Source organism: Colletotrichum fioriniae (assembly GCF_027942845.1).
Source record: "Colletotrichum fioriniae strain IMI 355084 chromosome Unknown scaffold_2, whole genome shotgun sequence".
In the NCBI taxonomy this organism is placed as follows: Eukaryota; Fungi; Ascomycota; class Sordariomycetes; order Glomerellales; family Glomerellaceae; genus Colletotrichum; species Colletotrichum fioriniae.
In genome coordinates, this window is record NW_027076838.1 from 1,298,995 (window position 1) to 1,324,757 (window position 25,763).

At 52.9% G+C, this 25,763-nt stretch overlaps 3 protein-coding genes across 3 annotated transcripts; 2 read left to right on the forward strand and 1 right to left on the reverse strand.

The window, feature by feature from the left end:
• Nucleotides 1–1,833: 1,833 nt before the first annotated feature.
• Nucleotides 1,834–6,056, forward strand: N0V96_002172 (uncharacterized protein; the record flags this gene model as incomplete). The annotated part of the gene is made up of 3 exons (XM_053187791.1): nt 1,834–4,440; nt 4,493–5,077; nt 5,127–6,056. The coding sequence occupies 3 exons, from the start codon at nt 1,834–1,836 to the stop codon at nt 6,054–6,056; spliced, it is 4,122 nt and encodes a 1,373-aa protein (XP_053055295.1).
• Nucleotides 6,057–16,134: 10,078 nt separating this feature from the next.
• NIK1 (histidine kinase osmosensor) lies at nt 16,135–20,290 on the forward strand (the record flags this gene model as incomplete). The annotated part of the gene is made up of 5 exons (XM_065756454.1): nt 16,135–16,978; nt 17,036–17,068; nt 17,120–18,213; nt 18,282–19,784; nt 19,850–20,290. 5 exons carry the CDS (start codon nt 16,135–16,137, stop codon nt 20,288–20,290), a joined length of 3,915 nt encoding a protein of 1,304 aa, XP_065614823.1.
• A 3,326-nt stretch (nt 20,291–23,616) lies between these two features.
• On the reverse strand, nt 23,617–24,237 carry N0V96_002174 (uncharacterized protein; the record flags this gene model as incomplete). Its single annotated transcript, XM_065756455.1, has 2 exons — nt 23,617–23,845; nt 24,194–24,237. 2 exons carry the CDS (start codon nt 24,235–24,237, stop codon nt 23,617–23,619), a joined length of 273 nt encoding a protein of 90 aa, XP_065614824.1.
• Between the last annotated feature and the right edge of the window lie 1,526 nt (nt 24,238–25,763).

Below are 25,763 nucleotides of genomic sequence, written 5' to 3' on the forward strand. Positions count from 1 at the left end.
GGGCTCTTGACCTCGTCTGCCCTGGATTCTGGAGCTGCGGCTTTCCAGTGCCACTGCCAGCTTGAATGCCAGGACGTATACATCGTCGATCTACCTTGCCTGATCATGATAGACTGCGATTGCACCTGCGTCAAATCAACTGAATCACCGGGACGCCAGCGTAGGCCTCTGCTGCGCAGAGGCCCTTCTTATGACTATGGACACAGAGCTTCTGCTGGTGCCTAGGAGGTGAGAGAGATTTGACCGAGAAAGTCATTGTCAATTGGGTTAAAGAAAATGCTTGATGAGTGTCCGTGTAGTATCATACATAATATGATAAGGACCGGGAAATGATGAGCTGCGCATGACGGACCGGATATGCGCGTCCAGGACGCTCCATCTTTGGTCCGGACGAACTACTGATTCGCTGGACAACGGCCGTGGAAGTACCCTTGGACCATTCGGAGGATGCAGTGGAGAAGAAAGAAAATTGAAAGAACAAGAAAGAAGGTCGATATAAGCGGCCAAGACACATTACGCGGAAGCATGTGACTTGCTGATACCGTTTGGCCCTTTGGAAATGGTCATATCCGTAATACATGCCGCCTTCACTGTTGACACAACACGCGAGCAGTTCCCTTTGGCGTTGTTAGTCTCAAGCTTGACTTCATTCACGTAGGAAAGTAAGGTGATCTGCAGGAGGCCGGACTCAGGATCCGAGGCTAATGCTAGATGGTGAAAGTCTTCGTATTGAAGGCGAAATAGCCAAGCATGGCGGCAATAGATCTCGTATCGTGAGTGCCTCCCTTTGTACAGAGTATGGTCCCACGTACGTGGACTTACCGCCTAAGAGCGTCTTTTAAGGGAGAATTACACGACCCGACAAACGAAAGGAAACATCATAAGTCGGTAATGATTCTCATGCTAGGTATGTTTCTCTTCAAACATCTGTTGGGGAGAAGGAAAGTCTTGATGAAGTTTGGTATCTAATTCTGTTGCAAAGCAAATCAGAGGTAGAAATCTGACCCAGAGCTTGGAACAAAACAACTACTATGTAGACCCATTGCATGCCATTTATTGGTACTATCTGTTCGCTCGCATTTCTCTAGATTAAGGTGTCGTATCGTCAGGCCAGAACTGCAGTGACCAGTGGTCCGGCCCCGTCCACGGGTCTCCGCCGGTCAGGCATCATCGATACCCGATGCGCCCAGCAGTGATGAAATCAGAATACCTCTGTCCACTAACTAATGCCACCAATCTTACTTGCTGGCATAAGTACCTTATTAGCGATGAAATGTTACTAGAGGTACACTATCCGCCAACTTAGCCTCCCTCCCGTCCCTCGTGCTGTCCATACCAGGGCCGCTTAGCGCCGCGCAGGGCCGCAGGTACCACCGTGCCACCTTTTCCTGAAAAGTACAAGGGGTCCCGGCAGTCACCGCATCTCCTTTTCTGCCAATGACGTGTGTCACCTGCTGCACCAAACATTCACCCCCAAACCTTCTGAGGGTCCCCAAGCGGCTGCAGCGTGCTTGCTAGACATTGGTTCCTTGACCGATCAACACCACCATCCAACTCTCGACGGACACCACATTTCGCCGCAACCTTCATTTCCTCCAAACCCCCCGACCTACCGACGATAACTTCTCCGCTATCGCAGCTAGAACCTTCCTGACAACCCCAGATCGACCTGTCACGTCTACGGACAAAGTCTACGGCCGACCACTACAAACCATCTAGCTGGCCATTCTGCGCTGGTACGAGAATGACAGCTCTCTCATAAATTGTGCCCCGTTATCGCCCACGTCCGACTTTCGACCCCACGCATCTCCGGGCCCGTTACGATCAGCGATCATGTCATCCGCTTCTAGGAGCTCGTGGATGCCGGGCCGTCGAGTAACTAGCAATCGGCTTAGCATGAGACCGAGGGGAGCATCCAGGGGCAACATCACCGTTGTCAGCCACGACGATGCCTATACCTTTGCATTGCGAATTGCATACCTCAACCACATCCTCCAACCGAGACAGAGACGAAAGCAATATGTTGCCGCCCCGAAACCAGCCCAGAGATCCCACACGAGCGTCACCGAACTGGTCGGTCAATTCGTCTCGTCGGGTTCCAACAGCATCAAGCTACCCCATGGCTTCCAGAAACCCTTGGAGAAGAGACTTAAGAATGTCCTGACAGGGAAGGAACCCATGCAAGGCTTCAACGACTCGGCTCTGAAGCGCAGCTTTGCCGAAGCATACACGGCCTTCACCGAGAAGGGCTTTCAGAAATCCGTAGAGAAGGACCGAAAGCTCGAGCCTTACGTTCTCATGTTCTATTCGTCCGCAACCAAGGCCAACCAAAAGTATGCCCAGCTAACATCTGCGACGGACGACTCGTGGAAGGAAACGGCGGACAGACATATGGCCATGTTCATCAGGCTAGTGGCGCAAACTCTTCGGGACCAGGGGCACGACAGAGACAGGCCCGAGTTGATGAGCCGATTGCATACTTTGGAGAACAAGCTACTCACTAGGGATCAGAACTTGTCTCTCGACGCTGCTCAGGGCGAAGGCAACACCATCGAGATCGTTGTTCCTCCGAGCACCGACGTCAAGGACATGCCGCTAGTCCTCACCGTGGCTCGCATCTTTGGTCGATCCAACTCTGAAGTACAGTCCGACATCGAGGCCAGCCGATACATCTGGACGGAGGAGAATGCGATCAAGGACATGAAGAACTACCAGCAAAGGTTGGCTTCAGGTGCGCCCGGCGCTCTGAGGAGTCAGGACTTTGATGTCGAGGAAGCCTTCCAAGAGTGGAGGAGGGCTGAAGCGCCGCATCTCTCACAAATCATTCTCGACATTTTGACTGTCAACCCTGAGTTGGCCAAGACGTCAACGGCTGGAATGGACAAGCCGCTGCCTGGGCGGCCCATGTCAGTATTTGGGACAGAACAATCGTACTCGGAAATCAGCAAAGCAATCTCTAGCCCCGATGGGTCCCTCCTGAACTTCGACAGCTCCATCAACTTTGATTCTCTATCTCTAGATGACTCTAGTCAGGACTTCGAGGAGGCTGTCTACACATTCATTCCCAACGACTCGAGAGCATTTTACAAGGCCATTCTGAAGGACTGCATGACGTACGACCAACTACACGCCGATCCAGCAGCAGAGTTCACGCCGATCTCAAAGCAATCTGGCGATCTTCTCATGGAACTCAGCGTGTATTGGCGCCTTCCTCAATTCTCAAGACTAATTGCTTTTGTCGAGGTGATTGGCAAGAAGTTTCTCGATGGAGAGCTTCCCGCCGAGGATCTTCTCGCTGCAATGAACGACGTAAAGACTTCGGGCGAGGAGGTCAAGAAACCGCCGCACTTGCACCAGTACAATGCGGGCTTGCTGGACATTGACCAAAGCCGTTGGACGATTCATGATTTCGCTGTATATCAGCAAACACTTCACAGCCTCCACGACTTTCTACTACGAGATCTTTACAACCTGATGCTTAACTGTTACGCATCGAAGCCACCAAACATTGCGGCTGTGATGGAATTGCTGGTAGACCACATCCACTCAGATCCTGCGTTCTCCGTCAAACCTGAACAAGCTCAGGAATTTGCTACTCACCTCACCGACGGCATGAGACGTGCTGCCACGGATGCGTATAATGCTTTCGTGCACGACAAACTACCCAACCATGCCTCTGAGTGGCAGTTTACCCACGTTGTTGAGCTTGGCCGGGCGGTCACTAAGTTGTCGAATAAAATTCAGAAACGATACAAGAACATCTCGGAGATTATGGGCGTCAAACCCTGGCAGGTCCTGGTAGATGTGATGTTTCCCAGCTATGAACGAGATGCGCAACACATTATTGAGCGAACGATTGCGGTTGCAAAGGAGAGTGGTGAAGAGATCAACATGCAGGATGGGTTCGACCTTTACAAGGAGCTGGTCGACATGCGCCGGACACACCACGCGGCACTGCCCGACAAGCCATTTGAGTTCCAGATTGAGGAACTTTTGGTCGATTTCGTTTGGCGGTGGGTTCGCAACGCCGAGAGCGTCATGGTTGAATTAGTCGACAATGCCATTGCCGAGGATCCGTTCCAAGTCAAGACTCACAATCCCGATGGCATTCCTTCGGACAACGAACGACACAGCTCCTCTGTTGTGGATATTTTTTCCATGTTCCATCAGACCATGGAGCAAGTCTATCAGCTAGAGTGGGACAGCGACGTCCACCACGCCAGATTCATGACGGCACTGGCTCGTTCTTACGCGGCTGGCATTGGACAATACTGCGAGGAGCTTGAGAAACGGTTTGGGAAGGAGATGGACAGGCCAACGGCGCAGGAGACTGCAGCTGCGAATCAAACAACCCAAGAAAAGTTCATGCAGTATGCTCAGTATGCTCGAGACGCCTGGAACACTAAAGATGCTCCAGAACCTTTCCAATTCTATCCCGAGGTATGTACCGCTTTCCCAACAAGGATCCCGTAAGTCGCTCACATTATCCTAGTCTTTCGTTAAGCTCAACAATATTGAGCATGCCATGCAAGCCTTAGACAAGCTAGAGAAGTCGATGAATGTCGACGCTTGTGCTGAGGTTTTGCAAAAGGCCGAGCGCCTCGGCAAGCAGCAACCAAGACGACCTAACAAGTACGTCTTCACAATCAAGATTGTTGAAGCCGAAGACCTGAAGGCTTGCGATCCCGGTGGTTTCAGCGATCCGTATGTAGTTCTTGGAGACGAGTACCAAAAGCGTCTTTATAAGACACGCATTGTGTACCGGAACCTGAACCCTCGCTGGGACGAATCTGTCGACATCACGGTGTCGAGTCCGCTGAATATTATCGCCACTATCTGGGACTACGATACCTTTGGTGAACACGACTTTGTTGGCCGTACATCGCTCAAGGTTGATCCCATTCACTTTAGTGACTATTTGCCTCGCGAATACTGGCTGGATTTGGACACTCAAGGAAGGGTGCTGCTGCGTGTGAGCATGGAAGGCGAGCGCGACGACATTCAATTCTACTTTGGAAAGGCGTTCCGGCACTTGAAGAGAACAGAGAGAGATATGGTCCGCAAGATCACGGATAAGGTATGCTTCATTTCGTTGCACTTGGATTCAGCTGCTAACTCTGATCTAGCTCCGAGCTCAAATCAGTGCCACCATCTCTCTCGAAACTCTACGGAGGCTGGTTAAAGGTGGCGGTATCGGTTCACAGGTGACCAGCCTGTGGAAGAAGAGAGCATCGACTATGCCGGTTGTCACCACAGCAAGCGACATTGAGGGAGCATTGCAACCGCTGTTCCACTACTTTGACCAGAACTTTGCCATCATGAAGCAGACTCTGACCGACGCCACGATGCTTGCGGTCATGACACGTCTATGGAAGGAAGTGCTCCAGGCCATAGAAGGCCTGTTGGTGCCTCCGCTGTCCGAGAAGCCTTCTTCGCAAAGACCTCTGGCCCAGAAGGAGATCGACATTGTCTACCAATGGCTGAATCTTCTCTTTGAGTTCTTCAACGCCAAGGATGACTCCGGAGAGCAGTTGGGTGTGCCGCAGGATGTCCTGAAGTCACCCAAGTGGCACGAGTTGGCAGCCTTGAACTTCTTCTACTTTGAACCAACGGATACCCTGATCCGGGAATCTGAGCGCATGGCCGCTGCCAACGCCCAGCGCGCGACGCAGATGCTTCTCCAGGAGAAGCACGAAAACCGGCTCTCGGCTCCAGCAACATTTGGACCAACCTTTAGCGGCGGGCCTGGAGCTTTCGCCAGTATGGGCACTATCCGACGTGGCAAGAGTATCATGATGAGCCGAAATCTAGGCACAATGAGGAGGGCCAAAGAAGAGAAGCGCAAAGAGGCCCAGGCGGATCCCAGCGATGATATGATCCTCCGCATTCTTCGCATGCGGCCCGAAGCAACGAACTATCTTAGGGAAAGGCATCGTCAAAAGGAGCGTCAGGCAGCTGCTGCGGCTGCAGCGCTGATTGTCAAGAATAGTGTCAATCAGGGGTGGAACACGGGAGGTGCGTCAGCCTATCGGGCCAACAACCTCCCCAGACGATGAGATGATCGACAACGCGGGGTGGACGCGGCACAGCAAGGCAGTAAAAGCAGGGCGGACATGGCGAGGCGTTGGCTCTCGACTTTTTGTTTCTGTTTCTGTTTCTGCTTTTTTACCTTTTCGTTTTTGTTTGCTCATCTCGTTTGGTTTATTCGGCAGTTAGGGGGGAAGGGAGGCAGGCATACTTCGATACCATTCTGGAGAGAGCAGGAAGCAGAGAGCAGAGAAAGGGCGTGTGATGCCCGAGTGTGGATGGAACGAGGCAAAGAGCAAGGAGCAAACACGCAGTAACCAACGGCCTATTCTTTTTTTTAACGCACGCAGATTTGGGCACACGCAAATTTGGTAATGGCTCGAAGGCATCATGGGCTATATGTAGATACCCCTCTTAGCTACGTTCTTAACCTCGCCGGCGCCTTTGTTTTGGTTTTTTTCTAAGGAACAAGGGGCTGCTTCTTTTTATTTGTTCTTTCTTTTTTTTTTTTTTTTTTTTTTTTTTTGGCCTTGTTTTGAGTTGGGCTTTTTACTCGGATAGATTGGTAGTTTCCAGAGAGGGGTGATGATGATCCCAGGGGTTAATCCGAGACTTCTCTTCTGTGTAAACGTGCAAAATCGTAACAAACGTGGTGATGAGTGGTATAATGCCACCCTTTGAAAGTGGTCTACATGTTTATCAAGATCTACGGTACTTATTCGACTCTTTGTAGTTGTACATGGTGGTCTGATCCAATTCTCAAGGCCATTCACATCCATCCATCAGCTCGCTGGTACGCTGGCTAGATGCCGTATCAAAGGTGCAAGGCAAAGCCCCCCTTTCTCCCCCGCTGTGCCCGCCCTACACGTGTATGAGTTTGATGCTCTGCAGTCTGCAGTCCATGATCTGCGGCACACACATCATGCAAAATGCGGCCTCATTCTCTGCATTATTTCGACAGCGATCGAAATGGCTGACAAAGATATCAATCAGGTTGAGGTTGGGCTGTCAGCAATCCTGCAGGTCCGAACCTTGTCTCCTTTGCAAACGGAAAGGGGGGAACAGGAAGAAGAAAAGAGACGGAGCCGTCGAGGAGTGTCGTTATCTCGGAGAGAATCGAATCTCAGAAAGAGTCGAGCCACTTGAGGATTCTGGCACGTCATGCAGCAGATGATTTTTGACAAAACCGAAGTCTGGTTCATATTATCAAAGGGGGCACTCAGGGAGCGGGACAGCAATGCGTATTCGTGAGCTATGCTTCCAAATATCCAAGAACAGAAAAGGTTCCTCAATGACGTCTACGGCCCCGTGGCACCCCGCCGTTGGGGGCGCGGGCTACCTTGTCAACTATGCGCTACGACGGCGGTCTGCTTGTTAGAGGAGCCTGCTGGGCCCCGGGGAGGGACCGTATCCAAACCATTATCAGACACCGAGTATAGCGTTGCTGGGGTATCACGAATGAAACATCCGTTCCGTTCGTCACCTCCCTTGGACATACCTCTTGCTAAGCTTAATGGCCTTAGGTGTTAGGTGTTAAAGCTCGAGTTTAGCTCGAGGAGGGAGGTGAGGAGGAGGGGTCGTCACAAGAGCTTCATGAGAGCTTCACTACAACCCTGAGATGTAGTGCTCTTGGCACCGCTCTCCAAGAAGAACCATCATGCCATCACAGCAGCACGACCGAACCCGGCCAGATGTTGATACACTCGTACAAGTCATCCTCCTACGTGTGTGTGTGTTTTCAATCCATCGCGCGAATGATGCTCCTCGGGGCCGACCAACGTCGTCACAAGCACATGGAATGACGGAGTGGCAGGCGGAGGGGTCTCGACCACCGTCGCACACGTTCTCCCGCATGCGCCGTCGAAGCTTTGGGGAACGGCCCGGAGCCCCTGCAATAGACGACTCCGCAAGACGGCCGTCCGCGGAGAGGTTCGAGAAACGGTTGAGAACGGCCCTGGGAGGTAGAGGACCTAGAAGGGGGGGCGGGTGGAAGGTTACGGTGCATCGATGCCCAAGTCAAACGCCGCGAGGGTCAACCGGGACAGTTCCATCGAACAGGCCCCTGGCCTGATTCCTGACGCGGAGTGGAAGCCAAAATAGAGGGAAAAGAAAGAAAAGGCTTTCATATTCCAAGGCCCAATATCCTCAGTCGGCTGAGGGCATCGCGAAGCGCTCATGCGCCCCCTTCTCTCCCTGGCTCAATTCTCTCAACCGAACCATGGTCGCGTGCACGCATGTGAAAAAAGCACACGTCACCAACTCAAAATGCCGCTCGACGTGTTGTGAACTTCAACCTAAGCCATCAAGGGGTTATTACGATCGTCCGCCTTTGGGTTAGGTACAGGGTTTGGGGGCTGGAGTTGAAAAGTAAGTTGATAGCATGGGACGGCCGGACGCCTACGGTTGCGGAGAGCTCAGATAGGCAAAGTATACGCTTTCTGCCTGGCTTGTCGAGTCTTGGGTAATCCTGGGGAAGCTGGGCCCGCCTGGTATGGTCTCGAAGTTAAAGGTATAGAGGGAGCTTGTGCCAGGTCAGAGATATATTTTCTCCGAATCCAGCGGGCAGTCCGCTGTGTCATGGCAACTCTAAGCTCGTTCTTCGATGACGTTGCGTGGAGCAAGATCGTGATTGCTTTGCGATTGCGCGCGATTTGCACTTGCATGAAGACTGCAAGAGTGCATACCTTGGGTCGTTGGCTGTCGGTTGGGGTTGCGGGTGGAGTGCAGTTGAATTCTTTTCCTAGGATGACCCCCTGTGCTTGGGCCTCGAGGTTGTAGTTTTCAAGGCATGTGGAAGGTTGGAGTTGTCGTTGCCCAAGCATTGCTTAGAGCCCAGAATTTGGAGGGAAGTGCGATTGCCCTCAGAAAGAGAACCGTAGAAACGAACCCTCGTCTGCATTCTTAGACCGTAAACGGATGGGCGCCCTCGGCAGCCGTTGTCCCCTCTTGCAAGGGAGGACGGTTCCATAACGTTGATGAGTGAGGCTGCTGCTCCCGATCAACAAGAGCTTGACTCGGGCGAAGTTGTCGACGGCGTGAGAGAGAGGCTTGGCTAGCACCACTTATCGATAGCCAAGTGGGATTGAGCCCTCCCAGTGCCCGCCAAACTAGGTAGCACGTAATGTATCTTCCACGTTGTGTGACGCTATGTGTCCTGAAACTTCAGCATCCACGTAAATCCGTAAATCACCACTGCGGTATCAGCTGCGCTGCTTGATGTGGACGGGGCGTATAGACGGGTCGAGGACGGAGGCTGACCGCGAGTATCAAAGCCATAATACCTCCGAGTGAGCTCCGACGTGAGCCGGCCGAGAGAACCGCCGCTGGCATGTCGAAAGAGCATTCGCGAGTTCTGCTGAGGGAGGGTAAAGCGGATTTACACCTTTCTTTGGCGACTGGCCCTGGACTTTCGCCGTGGCTCTGTTATCCAATCCACCGTCGTGGGAACGGAAGTTCGACAACGTGACATTGTTCTGGAGAAGCTCGCAGCACGAACCCTTACCAGAACTATGGTTGGACCAGCGTAACGGGTCCCATTCAGGATAACCGCAACGACGAGGGGGACCAACAGACCAATCAGAAGACAATGGAAGGCTTTGCATTCCTTCTCATCGGTTAACACCGATTTAGTGGAACGTCTGCTGGCGAAGCGACCTGTCGCCGACATAAAACGTACGCTTGGAGCGGTGACTGGCGGACAATCCATAGATTGGTGGATGCGGGTTGCAGTGGCAAGTGTGCCGAGCCCCCCGATCTTGTTCAAGGATACCAGACTTCATCCTTTCACTGGATGAGACGAGTGGGGGGAGACGAACGCATCCGTGATCCAGAAGAAAGTCATTCTAGCCTTAGCGCTGTAGGAAGAAAGAAATGGTCACGTTGGTGGCTCACGGAGTCGCCGTTGCCCAAGGTTGTCTATGACCGTCTCAAGGTGAGTTCCACTCGATCTTCTTTTTGAATCAACTGTCGGAGACTTGTGTGTGGCTTGATGCTTCGCAAGAAAGTTTCCGTTGAGAACAATTGTGAAGCTGGTCGGGTCATGGCTTGGCGGACGGTTAGTGCGGAGATGGTACCCCTTGAAAGTCGCGACTCACGGTTGGGTGCGTGCTAACCACGGCACTGATACGAGTCAATTATTGCTGCAGGGTCCTTCGTTGGAGCTCGGAATATGATACGTTGAACAGTCCCATGGCCCGGCATCGTGCAACCGCGATCTCCATTTTCAGCAGCTATGCAAGGCAAAGACAATGCTTTGGCTGCTCCATGAGGGTTGCCATGTGGCCGGCGCGAGATCTTGAGGTGCAGATGCCAGGAAACACCTAGCAGCTTTTGTTACGAAAGCGCATGGCTTGAGTAGACCTCTTCAATCTCAACGATTGCTTGGGAAAACGGGCTGCGAATACCGCGAGTTGAGGATTGCCCCTCGCAAACGCAACCCAAAGTTGCCAATTGGTTTCGAGGCCATGCCTATTAGGACCATGCTGGTAGCGATTACGTGCACAATTAGGCTCGACTTACGCAGTCTCCAGGAACCGACAGTACGATCCGTGATAACAATCGTGTTACGAATGTATGTTGTATCTGCTAACGAAGGCCAAAGTCGACTTGATCAATACCAAAATAAATATTATCGAATTGCGAAAGCGGTCTGGTCTGCCTGGCGTAGTCGGAAAATGTCCGGCTGGCACACCGCCCACAATGACTTATATCATCGGTCAGGCGGTAGAAAAAGGACGAACAACGGGTTCATTGGCGCCTGTGTAACAACCAAGCAACCTGCAGTAGCTTGCGGCCTGAGGCGTCATACTTTGGTGGCACGGTGGTGAAGCCTGCTCCATACTGGTTGTTGTCAAATGTCCAGTTGAATTGTGCCATGGGAGCTAGTTGTATCGCTTTGGCTTATGGCGTAAGGCACAATGAAGGAGCTTTCGGCGAGGGTCCTGCCAGTAAAGTTAATCTGGTTAGCATGCAGGGTGGCAAAAGGTGCATGAAAAATAGGGGTTCAGCATTAAGCCCAGACCCATTTTCAGCCTCTGTTTTGAACAGTTCCTGGAAAATGGCGGGTGGCCGGCTGGGCTTTGAGGCGAGCAAAGGTGGGATGGTCGATGAAGTTCCAGACTGGAATTATCCAAGAAGGTCTTCGGGCTGGCTCAACCGAGTCATCGACGACATCTTCGGGGAGAGAGTGAATTCGAGACTGGCATCGACCTCGTTTATTCAGAAGTATTCTTGGACAAGCGATCGCTAGGCTAAGACCAAGAATGGGCATTCCCTGAGCCAGTAGCTTTCGCGAGTCAACAATCGCTCTCGGTGCAGGGCGGTGTGGCTTGAGGTCGAATCAGATTAGAGATCTCCTGGGCCACAGTGACGTCGATGGCTTGGGCTTCTCGGCAGGCGGCAGCTTCCTAGGATCCGTACCCGTACCGCCGTTGATGTTAGGCTTTAGGACAGCCCGAGCCGATGAATGGTTTTGAGGCAGAGGCGTGCTCGGTGAAAAGCACAGAAGATACAGCCCAAAAGCAGTGAGAACTTGGGCTGTCTTGGTTCGTCTTGGTTCCTGACGAGGACTGTCCAACGACTGTCAACCAGGCCGGTGTCCTGAGGATCCGATTCCGGGGAAAGGGCCACAGTGGACGCGGGGGCGCGGTAGTAGGGGACGTTGAGCAACCACGGCAACATGGCTGCATGGGCTCATGGGTTGGAGGCCTGAGATCTGGGATGGTAGAACTCTGGAGGGCATCCCGGCGATACGGTTGTAATGAAAGGATGAGCGACGCGAGATGTTGAAACGGACGAAGAAGGCGTTGCGCGTCGATCTTTGGACGGCGTCCCGGACAGTCGTTCTTGACGGGTAGAAACCTTGAGAGTTGACCCTGACGATCGCAGTGGCCGGTTCTCTGACGGTGTCGTTCGTTGGTCAAGGTGGGCATTAGTACCGTAGTGTGAAAGTCAGACGTTGAGAATGGGAGGGGAGTGGGCATCCATGACTCCCTGCAGGCTGGCAGACTGGCATGCCGCACGCCTGGGCAGTGACCGGAGCAAACTTCAAGCTCAAACTAAAAGTAACGGGCGGGGCGACGGACGGTGACTTGCCGAGCACTCGATGTTTTTCGAGAAGTCCCCAAGTCCCCCAAATTTTGCAAGGGCCGTTGAGGGAAGTCAAAAAAAGTGTGTCGCTCCTTTCTTTTTTTGGTTTGGGCGGAGGAAGACAGGAAGGTGCACCGCGTAGGAGAGAGGGAGAGAAATGGGATCGGGATGGGACGATAGGATCCCTGACCTTGGACCCCTGGCACTTGCTTCACAGTGAGTTAGCTCGCACTTTCTTTCTTTTCTCTTCTTTCCACAGGAGCCCAGCACAGATGCAGGAAGGAGGCACATTTGATGGTTGAGGAAGGAAGGAAAGATACCTGAGGTGAGAGAGATAAGTATCACGTGCGTGCTTATCTCTGGCACTGTTTACTTCATACCTTACCTAGGCGTCTTCAACATCCATACATGCTGAGCCGTCCTGCTTCACAGAGACAAAGCAGCCTTCTCCACGCTGCTTCTGGATGCTATTATCCGCAGCCATCTGTACTTTGACCTGCAGAGACGCAGTATTTTTGCTCGGCTGGCCTCTGTTAGAGAGTACCACAGTCAAGTAAGCGATACAAGACCAACTATCCCTATTCTATACGAAAATGAGCTTGACTAAGGGCATATTCGCCATCTCCATCGTGGGAATCTCGATCTCGATATCAGCTGTGAGATCTGGAAATGGTTCCCAACTTCCCATGCTTGCAAATAATGCAGAGGAGAGAGGTGAGGTTGGGGCAGGCAAACCAAGCACGGGCATTCCCTGATGAGCCATGTGACAGCCGGGCGGCTAGGCCTGTCCGGATTTATCGAATCTCGACTCTCGACTCTCTGAACCGTGGACTCGCCCACTCTGGACCCGATCCTGGATCTGAAGCGGGCCGCGGAGGCATGCCTTACCTAAGAAATCGCCGCCGTTCAAGTTTGTTGGTATCCGTATTACCGGCGTATGGACACAGGCTTACAGCGGCTGGCAGGTCCGCCATGTGCGGCACAGCGTAGCAGTTGCAGAGGGACAGCGGCGAGGAGGAGCGAGCGCCGCAGGTTACCGTTGTGGAGACGAGAAGGGAATGCAAAGCAACGCTGTTGGTGGCCATGGGAGTCGGGTCAAATCGTGGATGGGGGCGGCCAGGAGCCTCCCGCCGTCACCCAGCTGAGAAATACTACCCTGCCTTTCCATACGGAGACCATCGTCGCTACCAATCGCCGGTGCTCCAGCTCCGGAAACTCGTCAGATACACCGTACGGATACCCGTGGTACCCTCGTGGTGTGGCAGCATGAGGAACGACGTCAACCTTGGAGAGGGAGTCTGGGAGTCTGGAGAGAAGCAACAAGTGGTGTTTTATCTGCTCAGTCTCAAGACCCCTATTCCGTGAAAACCGAGGCGCAACTTTTTGGCGGGAGGAGAAGAAAGTCACCTTAACTTTCGAGCAAGCATCCATCCAACCAGGTTCTCCACCGTGGGCATATGCGTTGGTTTTCCCCACACCAATCGCGAGAGAAAACGGTTCTAACCTGTCACGCCCGTCACGCCCGTCCAGCATGTAGCGCTAGGCCGCCTCGGGAGCGCTGCTGCAAGTGCCCAAACAGCCACAAGCCACAGGACTCTATCCGTACAGTCCACGGATAGGTACCAACTCTGTCGTTACATACTTCGCAGGCAGGCCACAGGAGAACACACGCTGACAGACCGGGGTCGAGGGAGTAGCAAGTAGCACTTCTGCACCCCTGCAGACCTCTGCTGTGAGCATTTGATGTGGTGGTGTAGTGTACGGAATACGGATACGCTATTAGCACGCATCTCCCTTACGATACGGCTCTTTTTGTCTCTCGCCTAGCAGATATTGGAGAGCGGGCACGGATACATGTGGTGAAGCATGCGGAAGCCCTTCGGCTCGAGGATGACGGGATACGAAGACTGCGAGATGAGATATCAGGCAAGGTGGTCAGGTGGCGGCAACGGTCGACAAGGCCGAATGCGTGGACTCCCCACGGCAGAATCGCCAGACGAGGAGTAGACTCATTCCGACCGTCTGGACTAAGGTAGTTACGGTTAGTCTGGCCCCCGTCCCATTCCTGTCAGTAAGGTACCCAGAGCCTAGGGGAACGGACGGACAGTGGAAAGGGAGGCGGTGGTCACGGAACTTTGAGATGCACGGGTGGGCTGTTGATACTGTCTTTAGCATCGACCGTTCCTAGTGTCTGAGATGGAACTGTGGACGGAGTGAGCGAGAAGGCAGGCACGCAGGCAGTAGCTATTGATGATGGCACATGGCTTCGAGACCGATGAGATGCCGAGAGGCAGTGTTGCTCATCAATTAAGTGATAGGTGAGAGATGAGAGAGAAAGAGAGAGAAAGAGAGAGAGAGAGAGAGAGCGACATATGGATAGAGAGTATGTCTAATGCCCACGGGGTGCGTACGAGGCACTACCTATCCCTTGACCTGGATAGGTACATTCTGATACTTGTTTATCCTTCCACTGACGTTGCAAGAGACAAGCCGGTCTTGGAGGAGGAGGGGCACAACAGCCATTCAAGCCAATGTCCATCTCTGAAATTGCCTACGGCCTGGGACAAGCACACCGTCGACCTCTGACAATCCCCTTTTGGGGCGTCGACGCTTGCGCTGGGTTAGGAAAGATGGTCGACCGATCACCATTCGTATTCCATGTCGGCCGCGGGCTGGAGGAGCGAATTGCTTTGCGCGAGAGAGTCCTTCGTGGCCCCCCCTGGCGGAGAACTGCCCCATATCCATCCGTCTCATTCGCCGGGTGCCTCTTGGGTGCTGCCGGGATTCACTCGACTCAGCATGTACCGATTGCCGCAACTCTGGCGGCACAAAGTACACGCAAGGCTGGACCGACTTATACTAGCGCCGTCTCTGTGCCCCATTTTGCACCCTCGACTTTCTGATGTATTCCTCAAGTACCTGCTCCGTGAGGTACCGAGTACGGGGGAGCCTCTCCTCCATCTCTAGTGATCCCAGGCGCATTGCAGCTCACCGTCTAGGCGTAGAATCTACATCTTAATGCAATGATTTTCGATGCGCATCCCGAGTACCGACTACGTGTCTACCCTATCAGCCTATCCATCCATTGTAACGTAGGTACACATAGAGACGGTGCCGATGAATAGGTATCTCTCTCTTTCTCCCTGAACGTTCAGTGTCCAACCAGCGACAGCTTGGCCAAACAACGCCAATCATGCAAAGGGGAAATAGCAGTGAGCGGGAGAAGGGAAATCCAAGTGTTGCGCCAGAAGAACCATTCGTCCTACGACCAATTCACCGTTCGCCTCATCAACCAATCTGGCTCCCCACCTCTGCTCCCAAGCATCCCCCTCGCCGTCCCATCCCACCCCAATCCCTACATCCGCCCTCCTTAACCCGCTGTGGTATCCGTCCAACCCCCGGTCCAAGGTACTTCACGTTCCGCCTTATCTCCTCTTCACCTACGAATACTACAGAGCGCTGTACGTTCTACGCAGTAGTTCTTTTCTCTCGCTCTGTTCTGCTCCTTTGCGACCTCTAGCCTCTAGTAGCTCACTCGTCCTACCTTATCCGCCTGACCACTTTCGGGGCGTGTCTCCTCGCTATTTGCTCGCCTCGTTGCTCTTCCCACTCCTCATCCTCTTGCTTCATATTGCCAACCCACCGACACCATCTCCTTCTTTACTCCTCCCCTTCCCAACTTCCCCCCCAACCACCTTCGCTCCGCAGAACAAAAAAAAAGGAGCATCATCGTCTTTGACACATCGGGTCGACGAGATTCGAGCGAGTGTTGAACGGCTTGGCTTCTGCCCAATAGCTACCGGTTTTCGATATTCGCATTGGTTCCAGGCCTTCACTGAGCTAATATGCTGCTGGTTGACCACAACTCTTCTTGATCTATACCCGCCCGCCCTCTCCCCATCCAAACTCTCCAGCCTCGGCCTGCATATTTTCGACCATCCACAAACCCCGCCTTGCAACATCACAAGCAGCGCCCTCTCTGCTCTGCTTTCAGATTCAACCCATAGACAATAATTCAATATGGTCGACGACTCAGCATTGGCCGCTGCCGCGGCCATTGTGCAATCTCTCGCCGCTGATGGCACGACGCCAATGTCCCTTCCCTTCAAGATTGACGCGCGGATCGAGCTTCCGGGTCGAGATACCCCCGCCAAGCGTAGCCTCGAGAACGAGCTTGCCAAGCTTGCCCAAAGAATCGAAAAGCTCGAGAGTCGAGCCCACGCCTCTGTAGCCTTCCCGGAAACGCCCAACGAAGTCCACGGCTCCCTCTTTGGCGACGATTCCGACGGCGCATCACCATCATCCTCCAACAGCCGCACCGTTGCTACCGGGCCCACCAAGTTCCAACGCGAAGGTACCGCCACAGCCGATCCGAGCCTCGCAGACAGCCCGCTGACTGACGAAGCCTTGGAGAGCTTGCAAGAGAAGGTACTTGACCAGGAAAAAGGAATTTCTAGCGCGAGACAGGAAATCAGCAGCGTATCCGCCCAGCTCCTTGAGCAAAAGGAACTCCAGGAACAGGCCTTCTTTAAGATCGAACAAGAGAGAGTTGCGACTCTGGAACGGGAACTATGGAAGCACCAAAAGGCGAACGAAGCCTTCCAGAAAGCCCTACGAGAGATTGGTGAGATCGTCACGGCCGTTGCGCGCGGAGACCTTTCCAAGAAGGTCCGCATGAATACCGTCGAAATGGACCCTGAAATCACCACGTTTAAACGGACAATCAACACCATGATGGATCAGCTACAGGTTTTCTCAAGCGAAGTCTCCCGCGTCGCCCGCGAGGTCGGAACCGAGGGTTTGCTCGGCGGACAGGCTCGCATCGAGGGTGTCGACGGTACTTGGAAGGAGTTGACGGACAATGGTGCGCCTAGATTGTGGCCCATGATTTTCGAGTCTCTCTGCTAACGGATATTTCCAGTCAACGTTATGGCCCAAAATCTCACGGACCAAGGTCAGTCATTACGCGCAATTCGCAACCTAGAACTCTACTAACAAATTGCAGTGCGAGAAATTGCATCGGTAACCACTGCCGTCGCCCACGGTGATTTGACCAAGAAAATCGAACGCCCCGCCAGAGGAGAAATCCTGCAACTGCAACAAACGATCAACACCATGGTAGACCAACTACGAACATTTGCCTCCGAAGTCACTCGAGTAGCTCGCGATGTAGGAACTGAAGGTATCCTCGGTGGTCAAGCCGACGTCGAAGGAGTCAAAGGCATGTGGAATGAACTAACGGTCAACGTCAACGCAATGGCAAACAACTTGACAACACAAGTACGAGACATCATCAAGGTAACAACTGCTGTGGCCAAGGGCGACCTTACACAAAACGTACAAGCGGATTGCAGGGGAGAAATCTTTGATCTCAAGTCTACTATCAACTCCATGGTGAAACAACTTCAGCAATTTGCCCGCGAGGTGACCAAGATTGCCCGAGAGGTAGGAACGGAAGGCAGGCTTGGTGGTCAAGCCACTGTTCATGATGTCGAAGGAACCTGGAGAGATCTCACCGAGAATGTCAACGGCATGGCCATGAACTTGACGACACAAGTGCGCGCAATTGCCAAGGTTACAACGGCTGTGGCGAACGGCGATCTTACGGAGAAGATAAGAGTACCCGTCCGAGGTGAAATCCTCGATCTCAAGAACACCATCAACACCATGGTGGACCGCCTCGGCACTTTCGCCTTTGAGGTCAGCAAGGTCGCCAGGGAAGTCGGCACTGATGGTACGCTCGGCGGACAAGCCCAAGTCGACAACGTGGAAGGCAAATGGAAGGATCTCACCGAAAATGTCAATACCATGGCCTCAAATCTTACGATACAGGTCCGCAGTATCTCGACCGTCACCCAAGCCATTGCCAATGGCGACATGAGCCAGAAAATTGAGGTTGAAGCCCAAGGAGAAATACTCGTCCTCAAAGAAACGATAAACAACATGGTTGACAGGCTTTCCAACTTCTGTAATGAGGTGCAAAGAGTGGCCAGGGATGTCGGCGTCGATGGCAAGATGGGCGCGCAGGCAGACCCTGCCGGCTTGAAGGGTCGTTGGCGCGAGATCACGACTGATGTCAACACCATGGCTAGTAATTTGGTAAGTGCGAATCATTCCATGACATTGAGTCTTTGCATCACAGAACCAACGACTGACTGCTTCATCAGACAACTCAAGTGCGTGCATTCTCGGACATTACGAACTTAGCAACAGACGGAGACTTCACGAAACTTGTCGAAGTAGAAGCTTCTGGCGAAATGGACGAACTCAAACGAAAGATCAATCAGATGGTGTCCAATTTACGGGACAGTATCCAGAGGAATACGCAAGCTCGTGAGGCGGCAGAGCTGGCCAACAAAACGAAGTCCGAATTCCTGGCAAATATGTCTCACGAAATTCGTACACCCATGAACGGTATTATCGGCATGACGCAGCTGACACTGGATACGGATTTGACACAATATCAACGAGAGATGTTAAATATTGTCAACAGTCTGGCGAACAGTCTACTTACCATCATTGACGACATTCTGGATTTATCCAAGATTGAAGCACGCAGGATGGTTATAGAAGAGATCCCGTACACTTTGCGAGGAACGGTTTTCAATGCGCTCAAGACACTGGCAGTCAAGGCAAACGAGAAGTTCCTCGATCTCACCTACCGAGTCGACAGCTCCGTACCAGACCACGTCATTGGAGATTCATTCCGTCTCAGGCAGATCATTCTGAACCTGGTCGGAAACGCCATCAAATTCACGGAACACGGCGAGGTCAGTCTGACCATTAAGAAGGCCGATCCTATTGTTTGGGCATGCGGTCCTGACCAGTACGCTATCGAATTCATCGTTACGGACACAGGTATTGGCATTGCCGCGGATAAGCTTGACCTCATTTTCGACACTTTCCAGCAGGCCGACGGCTCAATGACGAGAAAGTTCGGCGGTACCGGTCTCGGATTGTCAATCTCGAAGCGCCTTGTTAAGCTCATGGGCGGCGACCTGTGGGTTAAGAGCCAACATGGTCAAGGCAGTGAGTTCCACTTCACGTGTCGAGTGCGCTTGTCGGATCTCGGCGTCGAGATCATCGAAAAGCAAATCAAGCCGTACAAGGGTCACGAGGTGCTCTTTGTCGACAAGTCGCAGTCTGGCTACGGAGAGCAGATCGAGACAATGCTGTCTCTGATTGGCCTCAAACCAGTTGTTGTCGAGTCTGAGAAGAACCCCATCCTCACCAGCGTTCGCGATGCTCAGGCGATGCCGTACGATGTCATTATTGTCGACTCCATCGATACCGCCAGGAGGCTCAGATCTGTGGATGACTTCAAGTACCTGCCTATCGTACTCCTGGCGCCTGTCGTTCACGTGAACCTCAAGTCGTGCCTGGATTTGGGCATCACATCATACATGACTACGCCTTGCACTGCTGTGGATCTGGGCAACGGCATGATTCCTGCCCTCGAGAATCGCGCGACGCCGTCCCTGGCCGACAACACCAAGTCTTTCGAGATTCTTCTCGCGGAAGACAACCGGGTCAACCAGAGACTTGCTGTCAAGATCCTCGAAAAGTACCACCACGTGGTCACAGTTGTTGGCAACGGTCTTGAGGCCGTTGAGGCCATCAAGGTGAAGAAGTTCGACGTTATTCTTATGGACGTTCAGATGCCAATCATGGTGAGTCCCGGAATTTCTATTGCTACTTGATCATCTTTGATAGCAAGCTAATCCCACCCCAATAGGGCGGTTTTGAGGCAACAGGCAAGATTCGTGAGTACGAGCGCAGCCTGGGCTCGCATCGTACTCCCATTATTGCTCTGACAGCCCACGCCATGATGGGTGATCGCGAGAAATGCATCCAGGCACAGATGGACGAGTACTTGTCGAAGCCTCTGCAGCAGAACCACCTGATCCAGACCATTCTCAAGTGTGCGACCCTTGGCGGTCAGCTCCTGGAGAAGAATCGGGAGAGGGATGTGGCTCAGCAGTCGAGAGTTAAGGCAAGCTCCAACGAGCATCCTCAGTCGCATCTTCGCCCGCCTTTGGAGACCCGATCCTTCACTTCAAAAGAACCAATCATGGGACCCAGTCCAGCCAGCCCAGCAGTGGCAACGGCAGACCAGGAAGATCCCATTTCTAGGGCACGTAACGGCCTTTCCGACTCGCGCAGCCTTACAAGCTAACTTGGTTTCTTGTTCGTGCGCGCAGCTGCTACTGAGGTCACATAGTTCCTAACTGGGATGTGCAGGGACAGGCTCAGAAAAAACGCAAGTGGAACCCCGAGTAAACCACATTCGACTGACATCGTTTTCGATGAAATACCCCAAGAGTTACAAGATCATTGATGGTTACAACACGCACATCGTCGCTTCCCCATCCTACCTTTCACTCGACGCTCTTACACATACACCAAATCACATACGACACACCCCGCTCGCCCCCCACCCCCTTTAGTGGCTAAGAGCTTCTCAAGATAGAAGAGGAAAGCATCTTTCGAGAATTCACAGTGGGTGCGTGTGCAGCAATGTTTCGCCCACGCAGAGAGAGCAGCTAGGCTTGTGGGTTGGTTCACAGGAGGGTTTTCCAAGATGGGCATTGCATACAGACGGGCCAGGCAGGGCAGCATTTGGGCTCTGGGGGCCGTTGGGGAGTTTTCATTTTTGACTTTTTTCTTCATCATCATCATCATCATCAAAGGGGGCAAAGGGCAGGGCGTCAACGCTGTCGTCCTCAATCTCTACCGTTTGTTAACCTTCCCATTGTAGTTTTACTTTTATTGCTCAGGCTTGACAAGGACGGACACCTGCCACACAGCCAGTACATGAGATGGCTATGCTATGTGCTCTCTTCTACTTGGAGATGTTGGAAGTCGGAGTCGATGACTCTGGCCTACGACATTGGTCCCTATGGGACTAAGCATAGAAGGTCAATAGCCAGGGCCAAAGAGAGGTGGATTTGGGGGTTTTTCCATCACCAGTGAGATCAGGGTACTAGCAACAAGGGCGTCTATTGGGTATGGGTTGGGACACAAGACTTTTACATCGTTTGATATTAAAGAAGCCCGATCGACTTGGTCGGGCTGGATACCCAGACTTGAGTTGTTCCCCCTTGTGACTACTTTTTCAGTTGTGAGCCGGCCACTTGATGCTTTCTTCTGCGGGAAGTCATGCAGCTGGCTCTCTGTTCTGTTTCTGATCAGGCTGATGTCTCGCGTTGTCTAACTGGCCCTCTTACTCGATACTCCCCTGATACTGTGTCCCACACTCTTCTCATTCTTTCGAAGCCACCTCGACTCTGGAGGTATTTTCACGTAGCCAAGTTACCGTAGCTCTCCTATATATAGTAGATGCCCTACGATTGGAAGCCCAATCACTAATGGGAACCTCCTTGCATACAAACATGTCCATCCGTGGGCAAAATTTCTGCCCCGAACCCATTGGAAGTTTATCCACGGGACGATGTGACATTACCATACTCCGTCAAGAATGTTTGAATGCAAGATTGACATTAGCATAAAGAGAAAAGGGGGAAAGGGCACAAGAAAAACTCTTTGCCGGCCCCGGTGGATATCAACAGTTGCTCTTCAACGAGGCTGACTAGGTTTTTTCCCTCTCTCTCTCTCTCTCTCTCTTTCTTTTTCTCCCGTCAATGTTACAACTGCTAGCGCCCATCCATGAACTGTCTCCGCTATCATCACTACCCTTACTCCAACACCGCTGCGAGAATATTCGCGAGTATTAAGAGCCCTTGTATGTTGAAACGGGTTACATTCTACAAACGCAACGCTATTTCGAAGACGAAGCATTGGGGAAAGAAAAAAAAACCCCCCCAGTTCAACTGCCGCTACCACCACCACCAACCACCAGGGAGGCAAGGACCAAAAAAAAAAAGAAAAAAAAAAAAAAAAGGAGGAGCCAAGAGCCTTTCCCTTCAACTCTGGACAAAATTAACAAACACACAAGCAACAACCACCTGCAGCATGGGCTCGATACCCAAATGTCACTTATCACACCCGATTGGACCGGGGAGCGGGAAAATGGCCACCAAAAGACAGACAGACAGACACACACACACACACACATGCATACATATCCGTACATAGGTAGTGTACGAATATTGTTATATGAGGGGGGGTTACACAGGTACATCGTAGAGCCGCCGCCGCCGCCGCCGCCGCCTCATCTAAAGGGATCAAACATATAGATTTGTTTCCAGAGTCTAGAGAAACCACGACGCCCCCCTATCGCCACTTTGCCCGCCCTGACCGCCAGGCCGCGCTCTCGCCTTTCGCCCCCATCACGATCTCGTCGCCATCACGATCTCAAAACAAAATTGGCAAACAAAAAAAGAAGAAGAAAAAAAAAAAAATACCAACAAAAACCGGAGCGTTTGATCCGAGGCTAGCACTATACATACCCGTTTGATCGGAAATCGGGTTCACGTCTCCCACTCCTCATTCGTTGACCGATGATCTGCGTGTCAGGAACGGCCGTTGAAACCCCCCCCCCCCTCGTTCGGATAACCCTGCGAATTGCGAGGGGAGGGGGATTTCTTCCGTGTGGAGGGGGTGAACGTCCATACATGTCGGCCGAGTCCCTTCTGGCCCTTCGGGTGAGACGTAGACTGGGGCTGCAAGGGAAGCAAGGAGGTAAGGAAGGAGGTAATGCTCCTTTTTGGACAATCACAGACACACATACACACATATACACTGCCGCACCACCTATTCGTATATACACCGACACCACGCCCACAATATCGGGAGAATCTCAATGACATTTTAAATCCATGCATCACCAAGTTCTAGACCTTCTTCAAAGGTAAAAAGGAGGTAAAAGTTGAGTGGTTCCTAGGTCGTGTAGACAGCAGTAAGCGAGTGGCAAAGCCGTCTAAATCCGGCAATGCAGCGCAATGTTTCGCCTCCTCGGTTGCCCCAATCTCGATTACTTCCATCCCGTATCCGTACCCGTGGGAAAGAACAAGGACCTTCATGCCATGTACCTCCCTCTCCTTCTCCTGTGCGAAGCCCGAGAGAGAAGTAGAGAAAAGTCACCACGTGTGCGCGGATACATCAATGGGGGAGGGGAATTGCAATATACGACGGGATGCGGTCGGTGAGAATGTATACAATAAATAGGTCAAGGTTGGGGACAAAAGAAAAATTATCCGCTAATACACGTGTCGAGGACAACCCTGATCCCTAGCATGGATCGTCGTGCCTGGGGCATGCAGGAGTCCGTTCTTCGCCACCTTTTGGTCTTGTCGCAAACCCCAGAATTCGCTTCCATGCGGAACCGCAAAGGGCAAAGAATACGATGCAATGCAAATGCAATAGGGATGGGTCCCGGCTCCAGAACACCGTAGCACCGTGAGTTGGTGACACCGCAACTAAATGCTGACTGACGCTTTCACAATGCGGCCGTCGAATGTGTGTACCCAGCCCAAGCCCAAGCCCAGTGCCTAATAGCCGGCGACGGCGGCGGCGGCGCATCGTCAAAAGGCAGATCTAGATCTAGGCTTTCTTCGCCGCCTCGGGAGACTCGGACTCGGAGCTCTGGGTTCCACCATTGGAGGTTTTGGTAGGGACCGTGTCGTCCAGCTTCTTCGCATCTTGGCCGGGCGGTGTCACGGTTCCGTCCTCGTTGGGCTCTTGAACCGACTCGAACGCGGCTAGCAGCGCGTCAAGTCTACCCTCGAGGTTCGTCAGGTTGGCCTCGAGTGCGCTGGCCGCCTGCTCGCCTCTGTATGCGATTTGCGGTTAGCCCAAATTCTCCCCAAAAGAATGGCGTGTATGATAGCGGTCACGAGGGCGAATCTCGATGGGTAGCGAAACATGGGAATTTGTCTTCTCGGTCCTGCCGCTTGGCCAGACCCCGGCCGGGAGCAAGGGGAAGTGCAGTAGTTCCCAAAGTCTGGCGATGCAGATAGTATTGGGCGTGATCTGACAACGGCCCCGGGCGTCGCGAAGTGCTCATGGGCTGAGACTGAACGTAGGCGCTAGCCTTGAAAGCGTAAGATGCTCAAGGCCGTATTCGTCTCTAGGCTTGCGGTGCCAGCGGATAGTCTGGGCCAAAGGGAGGGTCTAGAACTTTGATGATACGGGCTTGCTGCGGGAGCGGTAACCGAAAGCCATCGTTGCACATGGGTTTTTGTAATAGCGAATTAGAGAATGCCGGACCACAACTAGTCCAGTATCCTGCCCCAGATCGAGCGATAAAATCGCATGTCTCGCTTCGATGCGACATCCCCCATAGAGAGTATCACGGGCAAAGCGACCGGAGAGATGCTGGGTCGTGGATGGCCCTCTGCGCTAGAACAGGAACCCGCAGAGTCGAAAACGTGAGAATGCCGGCGGTTGTGAGCCAGGAAAAAAAGACCTCAGGCCAGAATTCGAGTCCATGCCGGATCGAGCAAAATCCGACACCAATCCAAGAAGAGCCCAAGGCTGAGAACGCCATTCGCAAAGAAAGGGGAACTTGCACCAGATTGAAAGGTTGGCGATGTCTTGCCCACGAACGAAAGAATGCGAGCACAGGCGCGGCGCCGCTGTTGTGCTACGCACATGGATCCGTAGGAAAATCCGGGCCAGACTGCTGAGTACCATAGTGTAGGTATTCGTAGCGATACGCTCTCCTCGGGGGTTGCAGCTTCGGAGGCAGCTCCGACTCGTTCAGGGTGCAAACATGCCATTCTCAACATTGTGGTGAGTGAAGCAGGGAGAGGGGCGTTTCATTCCCTCACACCATGGGCGCGAGGACAAGGGGTGCTGACACTCGGGCTCGCAGGCGACGGGGGTGGGGGAGAGAGTGACATGAAGGAAAAATACTCGCCAAACGAGCGTACCTTAGCAGGTCCTTGTAGGCCTAGAACGTGCCCCGAACGTGGTCAGCCCTGGAACAGTCTAGGTAGAGGGGTTTTCCCATCCGATGTCACCCCCTTCTGCCCTCGCCTCCCCTCTCCTCCTCTCCTCTCCTCTGCAGCAGTTACGGCGTGCACCAGGCAAGTCCCCAGCCGCTCCGTATGTACGAGCGGAGAGCAGCGGAGCTACCAACGGGGCCTGCCAAAGGCGGATGGTGCAGAACTCAGCGAGGTGACCGGTGGAGGAGAGACGGAGTGAGGCATCTAGGGGCGGAACGAAGAGATTGCGAAAGAGAGAGACGGAGAAGGGAAGGATGGGAAACACAGGGTAGATGGTAAACCGAGGCACAGAAGACGGGCAAAAAACCACCTTTGGGACCCGCGGTTAAGCCTAAAGCTCTGCGCCTTTCAACGCGATCCGCTCAGGTGTCCCAGGCCCCTTGCTGTGTCGGGGTCCCAAGACAAACCAAACCGCCTTGCAAAATTGTAGGTAACGGGATAACATTAACAACACACATACCTGGGCAATGTTATCCACAGACGAGTCGCCATCGGGCCCGGTCGTTGTCGGGGAGGCGGACTCGGGCGCCTTGGACGTTGGGGCCATGTTCGGAAGACGGTGATGAGTGGGCGAATCAAAAGGGCGAGAAAATAAAAGCTGGCCGGGAAAAACAAAAGGGGAGAAGATAGTGGCCTGATTTGGGGGTCTTAATGGGAGGGGTCGCCCTCTTTTTTTAATCCTCCACCGATCCAACCCTTTATCGACACCGTGGATTGCCCTTTCCTGTGCCCTGGTATACG